At 52.0% G+C, this 14,611-nt stretch overlaps 1 protein-coding gene across 2 annotated transcripts in view; it reads right to left on the bottom strand.

The window, feature by feature from the left end:
- SLC6A2 (solute carrier family 6 member 2) overlaps positions 1 to 14,611 on the bottom strand; it is a 47,591-nt gene that overhangs the window by 10,353 nt on the left and 22,627 nt on the right. For both annotated transcript variants that reach the window (XM_032324927.1, XM_032324926.1), the window contains exons 5-7: positions 10,879 to 11,017; positions 2,954 to 3,088; positions 1,149 to 1,252 (exon numbers count right to left, since the gene is read on the bottom strand). In XM_032324927.1, the coding sequence (XP_032180818.1) occupies positions 1,149 to 1,252; positions 2,954 to 3,088; positions 10,879 to 11,017 (378 nt within the window). The remainder of the gene's footprint in view (positions 1 to 1,148; positions 1,253 to 2,953; positions 3,089 to 10,878; positions 11,018 to 14,611) is intronic.

The raw sequence follows: 14,611 nt of genomic DNA, 5'->3' as shown, positions 1-14,611 counted from the left end.
GCCAGACTCCCCTGCCCTGCTCCCCGAGCCCTTGCACCGTCTATGGGACAGCCACCTCCAACACCAGCCCCTCCTGCTGCTGCAGGGACCCCAGCGCCCCACTGGGTCGGGGCCACTTGGAGATCAAGGGCTGGTGTCCAGCTCTTGTTGGGGAATCACCCAACTGGCCTCCTTCTTCAGCAAACTGCCTGTAGCTCCCTAGCACTTCTCGGCATCTCAACCTGGCCTTTAGGAGCTTTGTTGAGATGATCCAACCTTCCTTCCTGGCTTCCTTTCCATGACTCCCCAACACGCAGTCTTGGAACATTCCAGATCGGTCAGCTTGCCGGCCCACCAAAGGCCCACCTCCCTGGCTCCTCTCAGATTTCTCCCCGCCGTGCGTGCTGGCTGCCCTGGGTCCACCCATCCGACTACCAGCGATCCTCCGAGGCTCCCCCCCTAACTCCCCTCCCTGCTTCTGCTGAGCCCCCGCTCCTGGCTGATCACCTCGCTTCTCCAGCCTGGCCCCCTGGCATGTGTCCCTCCCCCTCTGTCTCGCTCTAGAGGCGGCATGATTCTGCCTGAAGCTTCGGAGGGAGTGGGCAGCAGGTGTGTCCCCGTCTGACGGCTGCACAGCGCAGGGCCCACAGTGGGGCAGTGTCATGTGCTGAGTGAGACCCGAGCTACAACGTGATCTTCTGGCTCTGCTGCCCTGTGCAGACTCCTCGGCCCACGCTGCGGTCTCCCCTCTGACCCTGCCAGGCCCTCACCTCTTGTGCGACCAGCCTTTGCCTGTTGGACATTAGACAGACAGACAGTGCTGTCTGCTCTCGAAAGCCTGTACACAGCCCTCCTCTGCACCAGTAGCCCGTCCCCATGAGCTCCCAGCCACCTCCAGTGGCCTCAACCTTTCCAGGTGAGGACCTTGCATGTTTAAGGGCTGTCCTGCACTGAGATACATTGGTTAGGACCCCTCCGCCCCCCTAGAGGTCTTGTCAGAGTTCACAGAACACCCTCTCTGGAGTTCACAGAAGGTCCGCTCTGCCTCATTTCACAGAAGAAGAAAGCCAAGAGGGGTTGACTTGCTCCAGACCAGAACCCGCTCTCCTACTCTCCAGGGGTCAGGCCCCAGGATCCAGAGCTTTCCAGAGCCCTCATAAGGATCTCACCTGTAGCAGTTGTTGTCAAATTTGTTGTAACTGGCAAAGGCAATCAGGACTCCAAATCCAGCCCCCAAGGAAAAAAATATCTGGGTTGCCGCATCGATCCAGACCTGAAACAGGCACACAAGGGCCATCAACCTCTGCTTCCTCGAGGTCGGGAAGGCTGCTCCAGGAAGGAATTGGAGCCCCGGGGATGTCTGAGATCTGAGGAAGTGAGGTCCGAACCGGCGATGGGCAGCCACACAATCCCTCCCCAGAAGCCTGCTCCAAGCTTCGGTGGAGAGAGACCCCTCTAGAAGCCCCTGGCTTTGGTGACCCGGAATGACCTCAGCCTGGACAAACTCACAGGCTCAGTCTGATGTCCAGATTTTCAATGAAAGTTATGAAACTCACGGTGCCTAGGCTAGGATGTGGATGGAGTGAGGGCAAAGGGTAGGACCATCTCTGGAGTTTCACAGACTGCAGCTTCGGAAAAGGGATGAGGATTCCCAGCAGCTTCCACCAGCCCACAGTGCTGACTCCTCGGGGGAGGAGGGAGGGCACGGGGGTTACTTATTCCATCTTCTGGGTGATGAAGGCACACGTCTGAGGCCCGGAGCTCTGAGCACTGCCCCCACCCGATTTCTAGCCCTGGTCAATTTCACGTGTGTGCACATCTGCGAGGGGGGCACAGTTATACCCCGCCCACGTGGACCGAGTTGAATTTTCGAGTTTTGCATCACCTGGCTCATGTTATCCTTGGCTTCCCTACGCTGCGAGCAGAAGGTGGAAAAAGAGAAGCAATCTGATGGGGGAGGAGGGGTCTGCTCCCTGAGGCATCACGCGGGCTCAATTTCTATTCATCCGAAAGACAGGGTGTTTGAACAGGTGGGGAACAAATAGAACTCCGACTTGTTTCACGATTTATAAGAATATGCGAGTCCTGAGCTCCATTATCTTTCTGACAGTTCCTAAGGAAGCAGGTTTTCCCCTCAGTTATTGGATGAGAACACTGCAGTGTGTTGGGACATCGTAGCTATGGGAGGTGCGTACGGGGACGCCTCCCTCCTAAGCCCATGTTGTTCCCGCTGCTGGGATTGCTGTGTGTTCAGAGAGTGTGAAGAAGCCTTCGGGAAGAGTGAGGGGAATTGCTGAGCTGTCGTCAGTGATGCGGGCTTCAGGGAGGATGCGGAAATGACCTCGGCCACGGTTGGAAGATGCTCAAGGCACCGGGTCCTCCACGGCTGTCTCTGATCCCAACTCATCCCGCTGCCTTGGGGTCCCCTCCATATTCATCCCACCTGTATTTTGTCTGTGTCTCTCACAGGACAGTGGGCTGGAAGAGGCTGGGGCAGCATGGTGGGGTAGTCAGCAGGGTCCAGATTGCCCACATCATGGAATGGCAGCAGAGGACAGAGTTGGGGACCAGATGTGGAATTAGGGCTGGGGTGGCTGGGGTGGGGGCAGCTAGGAGGCCATGGCGGACCAGATCATGGAATTAGGGTTGGGGTGGCTGGGGTGGGGGGAACTGAGAGGCCATGGCAGGCATCAGGACCTGGGACAGAGTGCTGCTCCCCTTGGAAAGAGGGGTCTGCAGAGGACACTATGTGGGGCCACAGAATCCTGGGTCATCTGAGCTGGGAGATCATCAGGTGCAAATCAAACGGCATTGGTCGGACTGTGAAGTTGTGGCCCAGAGAGGGAACACTCTGTCCTCTGTCCCAGGCTCTGCCACAGATTTGTGGCCAATCTAGGATCAGATTTCCTGCCATTGCTTGCCCCAAGAACCCTCCCCAACCCTGGCCTAAAGGTGGACAGTCCCAGGCACTGACCGTGGCCTCTTTCAGGCGGTAGAAGTCGATGTGCAGGTAGGCATTGATGCCGTTCGAGGCGCCAGGCAGCGTGATGCCATGGACCAGGAGCACGAAGAGCACGAGGTAGGGCAGCGTGGCTGTGATCCACACCACCTGGCAGTGGACAGAGGGCGGGGCCGTGGGGTCAGGTCCTTGCCCAGGGAGCCAGGTGTGCCCTCCCCAAACTTTCCTTCACCCTGTGTGCAAGCCCCAGGCTCCATCTCTTGGCCAGGCCACTCCCTCGGGTAGCCCAGAACAGGTGGGAGTCCACTCACACAGGTGGCCCTGCTCCAGAAGTGAAGGGCAGCCAGGACAGGGACGAGGTTCTCAGGGCTCCCAACTCCTCCTCTTCTCTGAGCTGCCTCTACTGACACCCTCAGGTTGCCCCAGGCAGATCTAAGCATGCCCACCTTGATTTCTCCACCCGCACTCCCTCCCCCGACTCCTCTCTCCACCTCCTGTACCTTCCTTCATACATATCCTCCCAACTCATTGCCCAAGAAGGGATTCGTTGTCCAAGAAGGGCTGTGGTGGGGCAGGAAGCAGAGTCTCTGACTCTTCTTTATCTTGGGTCGGATTTAGGACAAAGACAGACCGTCTCTTCCAGAAACCCATACCGAAAGAGATTAGCCCCAGACTTAAAAGCGACATTTTTCTTACCCCCTTGCTGAAAGTGGAAGAACAGAGACCAAAAGGAGGGAGAGAGGAAGGTTGTATGGGCTCTGTCGCTGTCCCTGCTCACTCCTGACTACACATTAGAGTACTCTGGGCAAATTTATAGTTTAGAATGTCAAAGTTCAGCTCCTAGTCTCTGGGTTTCTAATTTAATCAGTCTGTAGTGAGGCCTCTACTTTGGTAGGTTTTGAAAGCTTCCCCCTTCCCTGGTGATGCAACTGGTCAAGGTCAAGGTCAAACATCACTGCTCTAGACAGCTGTAGCCCTGGAGAGCCTTGTGGAAAGGAGGCTGCACCTCAGCAAAAAATCTGCTCGGGCCTGGGTTAGCCAGACTAAAGAAGACTCAGCCAAAAAAGAAGAGGACACAGGACTTAAGGACCAGAGGGTCCCTCTTCTCAAAGCCCTGGCACTAGGCAGCCTCTAGAATCTTCACACATCCCTGGGGAGAATATGGAAGCCCTGAAACATGACCAAGGGTAAAATTCTTTCCTGGGCCAGAAAGATATGGGCTCAATACAAAAAATGAAATGTGAAAAACAAAGTTCTGTTTTCCATATTTACATGGAAGGACTGGGATTATCCTCATTGTCTGTCTTTCCCATTAAACCAGGGACTCCTTGGAAGCAATATCCCAATATTTTTCAAACTTGTATCATGCACATGACATACATGAGTATTTATAAAACATTTGTTAGATAGAGGGCTAGATAATTGGACAGATGCATAGATGAATGACTGGATTGTTGGATGGATGGATAGATGGATGACTGGACAGTTGTATAGATGAATGATTGGATGGATGGTTGGACGGGTAGATGGATGGATGGATTACTGAACAGTTACACAGATGAATGACTGGGTAGATGGATGGAGGGATGGATGGTTGGATGGATGGATGGATAGATGACTGGACGGTTGTATGGATGAATAATTGCATGTATGGTTGGGGTAGATGGATGGATGATTGGACAGTTACAAAGATGAATGATTGGGTAGATGGATGGATGGATGGATGATTGAACAGTTGTATAGATAAATGATTGGATGGACGGATGACTGGATGGCTAGATATACAGTTGGGTAGATAGTTAAATGGTAGATGGATGGTTGGGTAAGTAAATTGTTGAGTATATGGATGGGTAGACATATAAGCGAGTCAGTGATATTCGAGGATTAGTGGATGACCATGTTAGTCCAAGAACAAATGAAAGAATGCGCAAGTGAATGAATGAGCAAATGAGTCAGGGAATAATTAAATGTGTCAGTGGTTGTTCAGGTCTTCTGAGGGAACCAGAAGAGGAATCAGGTTCCTCTGTTTCATGTTATCCAGTTGTTCCTCCATCCTTCCCCTGCTCTGTGCAGGAGGGGGTAGAGGCTTTGTTGGTCTGTTTTCTTTCAGAAGTGCAGGAATGGGAGGACAAACTGTCAAAACCAAGTAAGGAGGAAAACATGCCTTGAAAAGCACAGCCATTGCATCTCGTTGATTGGCCTCACATTAATCCTGGATTTATTCTCCTAAACTGGGACCAATAGGTCTAACTCCTTGGTGACAGGTATGCGAGGAGCCCTCATGTACCTTTGCAGTGGGTCCTAACTGCTGTGTTCCCCTGCAACTCCTGGCACCAGCTGCAGGCCCCATGGCCAGCCCCACAGGCCAGGTGAGACCATACTCCACCCATCAAAAAGCATCCTCAGGTCTGACTCCAAGGAATCTCCCAAGGGATCCACAGGCAGCACTCATTAGCCATGTCTGAGGCTCAAATGTGGATTTAACTGGGAACATATCAGCACACAAGAAACATCAGGACATGACTGAGTTGACCCTGAAGGCAGCAAAGCATCAAGAAAGGGGAGCTTATCTTGTCTATGCACATGTACTGAAAGTGAAACCATCTGGGTCTTATGGAAAGTTCTCGGAATTGTTGGCAGAAGTGAGTTCAGCTGCCTAAAATCTTGTGCAAAAAGGAAGGCCCCTGGATCCTTGGCCAGTCACTAGCTCCTACAAACGCATGCCCAGTATGCACACTGGACAAAGAGAAGGGACGCTTGGGCTCTGACAAGCTCTCAAAATTTTAAATTTCATTGCATCTCTGGCCACAAGAAGCCAGACTTGGCCAGTCTCTTAGCAGGACATAAAAGGAGGGACGAGCAGCCCATTGTTTAGTCAAGTGTCCTCAGTCCCTAAGGGAGGCCAGTGCTTTCCATCACCTCAAATCCAACTTCTCACCCACTTCCTGTTTCTATGGATAAAGGGCTAAGAAGTGGTTGGTTCCAGGGTGCCAAACTCAAACCAATGGCTGATAATCACAACAAAGAAGATCTAATGAACAGAGCTCCCTGAAGACAGAATGAGTTTCCCAGGGAGATGGGGAGATGGTGAGGTCCCCGCCACTGAATGTGTGCAAATCTCACCAGAGATCCATTCATTAAGCAAAGGATTACCCAGATCTAGGGGAGGCCCATGGACCAGAGACATCAGCATCACCTAGGAGCCTGTCAGAAAGGCAAACTCCCACCCCACGCCTATGGAATCGGACTACCAAGGTGAGACGCAGCAATCTTGAGTTTTGACAAGGCTTCCTTGTGAATCTCATGTGTGTTAAAGGTTGAGAAGCACTGCTTGGGGTCACCGCTAAGGTCTCCTCCGACACAGGCATGAAAAATGTCCGCGCTTTATCCCTTCAAAACTGCGTTGATTTAACCTCTGATGACTCAGAATGTGTGATCCTCCAAACGGGGTTTCAGGGACATTTGCACAAATAATGAAGACATACAAGATTTGTGGGGTGAGGGGTAATGTACGGATGTTACATTTAAAAAAAAAAAACCCACCAAGCTGTAAATATTTTAGCCTCTTCACTGCTCATAAGCAGATGATAGGCTTCACCATAACTGGGTCTGATTCGGTCATTAAAGACAGGCAGACCAGCTCCCATGGAGTCATCAGGGGGAAGACTTGGATAGAATTACGACTTGAAACTCACAAGGAACAAAATGACCTTTCTATTTAAAAATTCTAAAACTTGGGGTGCCTGGGTGGCTCAGTGGGTTAAAGCCTCTGCCTTCGGCTCAGGTCATGATCTCAGGGTCCTGGGATCGAGCCCCACATCAGGCTCTCTGCTCAGCAGGGAGCCTGCTTCCTCCTCTCTCTCTGCCTGCCTCTCTGCCTACTTGTGATCTCTGCCTGTCAAATAAATAAATAAAATCTTTAAAAAAAAAAATTCTAAAACTTGAGGTTGTTTTTTTTTTTTTTTTAAATTGGTCCAGCTTTCTCCCCAACCCCACCCCTCTTTGCTAAAATCTGAGGGATGTTGTGCCTTTTCCCATCCCCTCCAACAGCCCAGAGCCTGGCTGTGCCGCGGGCAGAATATGGTGGCCCAGCTCCCAGCCCGTTCTGTTGTCTTGATTTATCTGCAGGCAGAGGGGAGCTCAAGATTTCTGAAAATTTAGTCCAATATGTAAACAGAGCAGGTAGGAGCCCGGGCCCACCCCTCCCCCAGTTACACAGAGTGGGGCAGCGGAGTCTGCAAACTTCTGAGGCGGGGACAGAACCCTGGAAGTGGGGGCCGCAGGCGGAGTCAAAGGCAGGATGAGGATCCTTTATTGAGCAATTTCCACCTGCCAGCCCTGCACCAAGGACCTCTCCTCCATCCTGCCAGTGGCCACAATTATTAACAGCCCTCAGTAGGGAGCAGCCTTAATTCCAAGGTCATTCAGCAGGAAAGAGTGGTGCCTGGACTCCAACCCAGGTGTCTGGCCACAAAGCCATGTTCTTAATCACTCATTCTACTGTAGATCTAGGAGCCAAGGCCAAGTTCTGGCCCTGTTCAAGACTGTGGTTGACACTCTGTGTCCCTCCAGGCCTCGGCCTCCCGGTGTGTACAGGCCACGTGGAATAGATGGCCTCTGTGTGCCTTCCAGTCTGACATTTAGGGGCTCAGTGACCAGGCTTATCATCCAAGAGCCAAGTTCAGCCAAGGACTCCGGAGATGGGGGAGGCAGACAGGACTCCAGGATTGCAAGCCTCAGTGTGTGCGTGCTGACTCCAACGGACTCTCTGGGGGTAACTAACTCCCCACTCAGACCTCTGCCCTCAACCCGGAGGTTGTCAGTGGGCTGAGGTCAGCGTGTGCAGTGTGGGGTCACCCCTTTCCCTGATTCAGACTGTGCCCCACCCCCCACCCTCCCAGCTGCGGAGGTGGAGTCACATCTCCTCCCAGGCACGGAGCCTCCACTTTCCAAGACGGGAAGTGTGAACATTTGCAATTCATTTCGGGCTGCTCCGAGGAGGCTGTGGAAGCCAGCTAAGAAAAACTCCGTCCTGTTCCAGATACAGCCTAAGCAGAAAGAAGCAACGCTCTCGAGTTTCTCGCCAGCCAGTTTATAAAAACAATTCAAGACAGGGCAGCGGAATGTCCTGAGTGAGGTCCCGCATTCTGGAAAGCTCCCTCCCCAGGGGATGCCAGGGGCCCTTCCCTGTTCAGCTGCCAGAACGCTGGGAGATTTACGCAAAATGTGGAACGTGGCTTCTTTTGGGGGGGTTTTACGGGAAATGTAGGCTGTGGCTGCAGTTTGACGCGTTTCCACCTGGGGGGGTTCCCAGGGCAGCCTTCCCGACACCTGCCCCTCCTTACACCCCGAAGAGGAGGGCGTGACTCCCTGAAGGAGCATTTGCACAGAGGAGCTGAGCATGCTCAGCCCTGCGTCTTCTTATCATCGTCTCCCAGCAGAGAACTCCGGCTCTGCTCCCGAGGAAGGGCTACAGTAGGTGGAACCGGCTGTACCAACTCTGGCGATGGCTACAGGGCATTTCATCTTGAAACAGAGTATCAGGAGCTGTGGGGGCCTCATGCCCAGGCCAGAAGCCCTTCTGCAATTCTGCCACCTGCTCCTGATACCCAGGAAAGGCGCAGAGGGGCTGGACGAGGCTGGCCCAGGGCTTCGGCTCCTCTGTGGCTTTACTTAGGCAGTTCCTCCTACCAAAAACCCTCTCCTTCTGCCTTGTCTCTATACACTCCTGTCCTTAGCGACCTGGGCCAAATGCCACCTTCTCCATGGTCCTTAGCTCCAAGAGCGAACGCTGATGCAGGATCTCTCACTTTTTTCACCACGACAACTCATGGTAATAAACCCCTTGCACACTAACACAAAACACATGCAAACACGCGGATTGCTAGAGCTAAAATCCAAACTCCACAAGCCAGCTCTGCCTTGACTAGATGCGTCCAATCCGTCTCCTTGTCAAAAAATGGTGGTAATCCGCTAACTTGATTTAAGGACCGCTGAAACATCCAGTTTGTGCTTCAGTTAAAACGCAACCCGAGTACCTGGTATGAAATGACCTCTAAGGGAAGGTCAAAAAATTAAAAAAAAAAAAAAAAAGCAAGACATAGACTAGTGTGTGTACAGCTTGTGACCATCACTGTTTATGTTGAGGGAGACATACGTGTCTCTAGATGAAGACTCAAGAAACTAGTCCCACTGGGTGACCATGCCTGTCTGTAATGCCCAGAAGAGGATAAGCCGTGGAAGGACCCTGTCTCATCTATTCCTATGCCACTAGTACTAGCATCAAGCCTTGCACATAGTAGGTGTACACAGACACTAAACGTGTTGCACTGAATTCAAAAGAACACTCAGGGAGGCTCCCCAACCTATGATCCATGCACCTCTTTCCTTTCTTTGTACCTTCCCTCCTTTTCTCATGAATCCTTCACTAAATACTTACCGAAGACCTACTACGTGCAAGGTGCTGGGACGGTAGCAGTCCTCACCTAGTTTTGCCCTATCTCAGAATTGCTCGCAGCCCTGGTCTGCAATTTTGGTGGTGGGGTCCTCCTGGGGCAGACACTGTGTCTTCATCATGCCGAGAGGAAGTTCCATGTCAAGTCTTTCTTGACATACTGGCTGCTGGTCTCCTACCACTATCCTTTTTCTCAAAGGCATGGCCAAGGACTCTAGGAATACCAGGGATCACCCTGACACAAGCCACTTGTCCCATCATTTGTCCAGTGGGGCTTCTCACAAAGTCACACCTCCCTGATTATGGTAGACTGTTGCCTCGTGACCCCCAGTGAATCTGCACCTGGGTTAGTCCCCACCCACATGGACTCTGGGCTTTACCACAAGATTTATCTTGGCCGTTGGGTCAACAGCAAACATGACGCAAGCAGAGACGGGAAGAGCTACTTGCACACTGGGGCTTGTCTGCTTGGAACTGCTCTTGGAACACAGCCGCCATGCTGTGAGAAGCCCAAGCCATTTGGACAGGTTTTGTGGAAACGACCCAAGACACTCTGGTTGATGGCTGCAGCTGGGCTCCCAGCCAGCACCAACTACGATCCCTGAGTGTGCGCCATCTTGGACATTCCAGCTCAACCAAGCCCCCAGATAAGGAGCCAAGCCACATCACATGGAGCAGAAGGCCTATTGGATCTCAGTCAACCCCAGCATCACAAGAGGTAACAAAATGGTTCTTTAATATCACTATGTCTTGGGTATTTTGTTACACAGCAGTAGCTAATCACAGCACTGAAAGAGCATTTCTCAACTACAGCCTCTTGAGGACAATCAAACCCCCCATGGACCCCATAGGGTCCAAATGGGGTTGTTCTGACATTCCTGGGCTCAAAATCAATATGGGTCATGAGATGCATATACTCTCCCCTGAGGGACCGAATCCAGGGGCAGGGGGATGTGTCACTCAGGTCAGAATGCAGACACTGGTGGCCCCGCCCCTCCCCTCCCTGTGCCCCTCCCCCCAGGAAACCTAGACCCTCGCAGTCACTCAGAACTTTGCCAGCTGAAGCATACGGATTTGATAGTGAAGGAAATGGTTATATCCCAGAGAAGGATGCAAACGGGCATCAGATTTTAGACCAGAATTTGTGATTTGTCAAATACATGTCAATAAGTCACTTTAGCTTTTCCCCAAGACCCTTGGGATGTCCCAATCCCCACAAGCTTTGGTAGAGAAGTGTGGAACCCTGCTGCACGCCCTACCCCTGATGTTGGGGAGCCTTGGGCTTTGGGAAGTGAAGGGACTTGTTGCAGGCCTCCCAGTCAGCCAATGGCCAAGCTGGGCGTGGGGGATGAGGACGAGGCAAAGCCAGGCTCTATACCTCCACTCCCAACCTGGCTTTTTACCAATTATCTAGTGACAGTTAGACAAAAAAAAGAACTTCTTTTTCAGGCCAACGTTCCAACTTAAATAGAAACAAAGACATTACCTTTCCTGATGTCTTCACACCTTTCCAGAGGCTGAAAAACAGGATGACCACGACGACCATCAGACAGAGCGACAGCTGCCACTGGGGGAGGCCAATGTCATGGATCCCACTGCTCTCGTGCAGGTGCAGGACGCCACGCCTGCCCGGAGGAGAGGGGAGGGGCCGGGGAGACGGTGGCGTCAGGCAGGATGACCGAGGCTGTGGCACCACTGGCCAGTCCCCCCCAAGCTCTCACTGATGGAGACTGGCCTTGGGCTGCACCAGCCACTGCCGTGCCTTGTGTGGGCCTGTCCTGCACAGCGGTGGCCAGTGCTGGGGATGGGCCTTCCCTGGGTCAACAGATCATCTGTCAAATTCTTCCTGCTCACCTCTGTTTTCAAAACAGTAACACAAATCTCTTGAATGCCACCAGCATGTTGGTCCTGGGGAGTTGGTGGGAAATAACAGGAAAGTTCCGGCCTTTCAAGAACTCACAGCTTGGAGCAGTGGTTCTCAATAGGAGCAATGGGGTAACTCTGAACTTACCCCCCCAACTCGGGGGACAATGCTGTGCTCCTGGCATCTGGAGGATTGTGACCGGTATCGTCCTACAATGCACAGGACAGCCTCTAACAGCAAGGAATCATCCAATCCCAAATGTTCACGTTGTTGAGTTTAAACTGTCTAGGGACGAAGATGAGAACAAACATTCCTTCTCTTTGGGAAGAACCACTAAAGCTAAAGGTAGGCATATCACGTGCCCTGGCCACTCCATTCCTGGATATTCACTTAACAGGAAAGTGTACATATGCTCACCAAAACACATATTCTAGAATGTTCCTAGCAGCATGAATCACGATCACCTCAAACTGAAAAAATACTCAAATACCCATCCACAGTAGAATGGATAAATCATGACACATTCATAAAATGAGATATCATGAAGCAACCAGTTCTCTATGAATGGACCGCTCACACAAAATTCTGTGAGAACTCAAAAGCAAATCCAAAGAAGTTGGTACCTTCTGTCTAATGCCTCTCATATAAACTACAACAGGCAAAACTCACCCCAGGAGTTAGAAGTCAGGAAAGGCAGGTGCTCCCTAGGTGGGAGAGAATGGGAAAAGATGCTACAGGAATTTCTGGGACACTAGTCAGTCACGTTTCTAGATCTGGGCGCTGGTAATATGGCTGCGTTCCATCTGTGGCATTCTGGAACCAAACCCCTCAGTGATATGCACTTCTTTACAATGTGGTGTCCTTCAATAAGAAGTGAGGTGTTTGAAAGTAAGGAAAACAAACAACTACCAGAAAAATGAGGTTGGAGAACACTGGCATTCCTTCTTCGATCAACCATGAAGAAACAATAAATAGAATCGCACAGAAAATGACCAACTGCTAATTAGAATCTAATCTAAGTCATTAGGATCTACCTGAAGGTCAAGTTAGACCAAATGAAAACATAGTAGACCAGGTCCCAGGGGACGGAGGTTCCCCGCCCCCAATTCCACATCCTTATAAGACAAAGAAGGCAGAACTGTTTCCATGGAAGAGGGGACAGCTTGGGAAGATGTTCTTCCTGCACCCAGATCATTTGTCCCTCAGTGAGGGTCCTCTGGGAGCAGGTTCATCCTGGGCCTCACCAGCACACGATGCCTTGTGTGTGTGTGTGTCGGGGGGCTTACATTCTAGCACCAGTGACAGGATTACAAGCACAGTCACAATAAAGTGTGGCCAGGGTTGGGAGCTGAGAGAGCTTCAAGGGCACCCAGAACTCGTCCCTGCCGTCCTCCACTGCACTCCACACTCAGAGGCTACAAACCACCAATACCCTTCAAGGCCTTCTCCAATGTCACCTCCTCTGGGAGGCCTCCATGATCACCCCTGGCATGGATCTTTCAATCCTTCCAGTTCCCATGGCACTTGGTTCATTTCCCAAGCCATGCCTGCTCTTGCCACAGCAGGGCTGGCTGCCTACAAGGCTCTCCCTGGGGTGAGGAGGTGGATGGGCCATCTCTGGGTCCCTGGTGCTAAACCCTGGCCTCACGGGTAGACCTGTTAACTCAGAGAATATTACTGGATCAATAACAACTGCTTACAACCTTTCTTGCTAAACCCAATAACCCATCTTCTAAAAAATGAGACCCAGGACCCACCCAAGAGGAACCAGGGAGCCCAGAGGGTCAGCCTCCCACAGGCCCTCACTTCTCTCGGCAGCTCCTCCCCCAACCTGGAGGGGTCCTCACCCTTCTGTCCAGGTCCCTTACACCGTCCAGGGCCACTCATGTTAAAAGCTAAAAGTATCTTGATATATTATCCTTCCCTAGAGGAGTGCTTTAACTCAAAAGGAGGACACACTAATGGCAAAAGTTTGCACAACCACAGTGGATAAATGGGGGGCGGGGGGTGTCAATTGTCTCTGTGCCTGTCTGCATCTCTGTCTCTCTTTCCCCTTCTTCCTTCCCTCCTCTTTCTCCTCTACTCCCTCCACTCCCCCCAAAAGAGAAATTCAAGGTATGGAGAATGTCACTTGGAGGCCTAGCAAATTCTTACCCTGCACGTTTGAATCAGGCAGAGATCTTTTTAACGAGTCCTGATGTCTGGGCCCTGCTCTCAACCAATTAACTTAGAACCCATGGGGGAATGGGCCTGGGCACCAGCATCTTTTAAATTCCCCAGGAGATTCTCCTGGGCAGCCAAAGCTGAGACCACCCCCCGCCCCCACCCCGCAAAGAGGTCTAAATTATAGGTTTTCTTTAGAGCAAGCTTGAGTCTTCTAGAAACTGTCTTTACTTTCCTGGCAAAACAAAACTGGCTTTCTGCGCCTACGGGGGGATCGGGGGAAGGCTCAGAGAAGTTCAGAAAATGTGAGCTTGGAATATTTGGTATGCTTGAGTGTCAGAGGGGCCCACAGAATCAGAGGCAGATGGCTGGGCTCGCTGGGACCAGTGCATTAGACCCTGAAGGTGCTGCACTTGTGGGGAAAATGCACCCAAGTCTGGAAACTTCGTTAGTTTGTCCTTGGGCAGGAGACTGCATTTGAGGAGGCCACCACTGTCCCTGTGCGTGAACTCACGCATTCATTTATTCATCCCTTCCAAACTGATGTCTATTATTTGCAAGAACCTGAAGGCAAACAGACCGGGTCCCAGAACGGGGGTCAGAGAGACCTGGGCTCCCGCCCTGGTCCTGCCGCCAGCAACAGGCGAGCCTGAATCTGTCCTCTGATTGTGCAAACTCATTCTGTACATTTGCGGTGAGGCAGGCAGTGTCAGGATCTGGGGACACGGCTGTGGATAAGCAGGTGTCGGCTCCCGCCACATGGAGCTCCCATGGGGCTGGGGGGTGGGCACAGGAGCTGGTGCAAACATTCCCCACCTTGAGCCCTTTCCCTTCTCAGGAAAGTGCTTCTCCTGGGGATGAAATCACAGATGAGACAGTGGCGTCTAGAACTCAGGGAACTCAGGAAATGCTCCACGAATGGTAAGTGTAACTATCATGAGACCGTCCCAGCCTTCAAGGAGCGGCAAAGGAGCTAAGGGGTGCCCCCAAACTGGCTGAGGGAGCTAGCCTTAGGGAGTCAGCGGGGGGCGGCTCCCCTCTGCTGTGGGCATGGCTGGTACCTTCTGTGCTGGGCGTGGGGGAGCAGGTGAGCTGAGAGGAGGGGCAGAGCTGCAGCAGAGGGAGAGAGGGTCAGGGGGGCATGGATGGGTTCAAGAGTCTGTAGACGAGCAAGTGTGAGTGAGTGAGCACA

The sequence above is a fragment of the Mustela erminea genome, chromosome 19 (genome assembly GCF_009829155.1).
Source record: "Mustela erminea isolate mMusErm1 chromosome 19, mMusErm1.Pri, whole genome shotgun sequence".
Classification (NCBI taxonomy): domain Eukaryota; kingdom Metazoa; phylum Chordata; class Mammalia; order Carnivora; family Mustelidae; genus Mustela; species Mustela erminea.
This window is presented reverse-complemented; position numbering and strand designations above follow the sequence as displayed.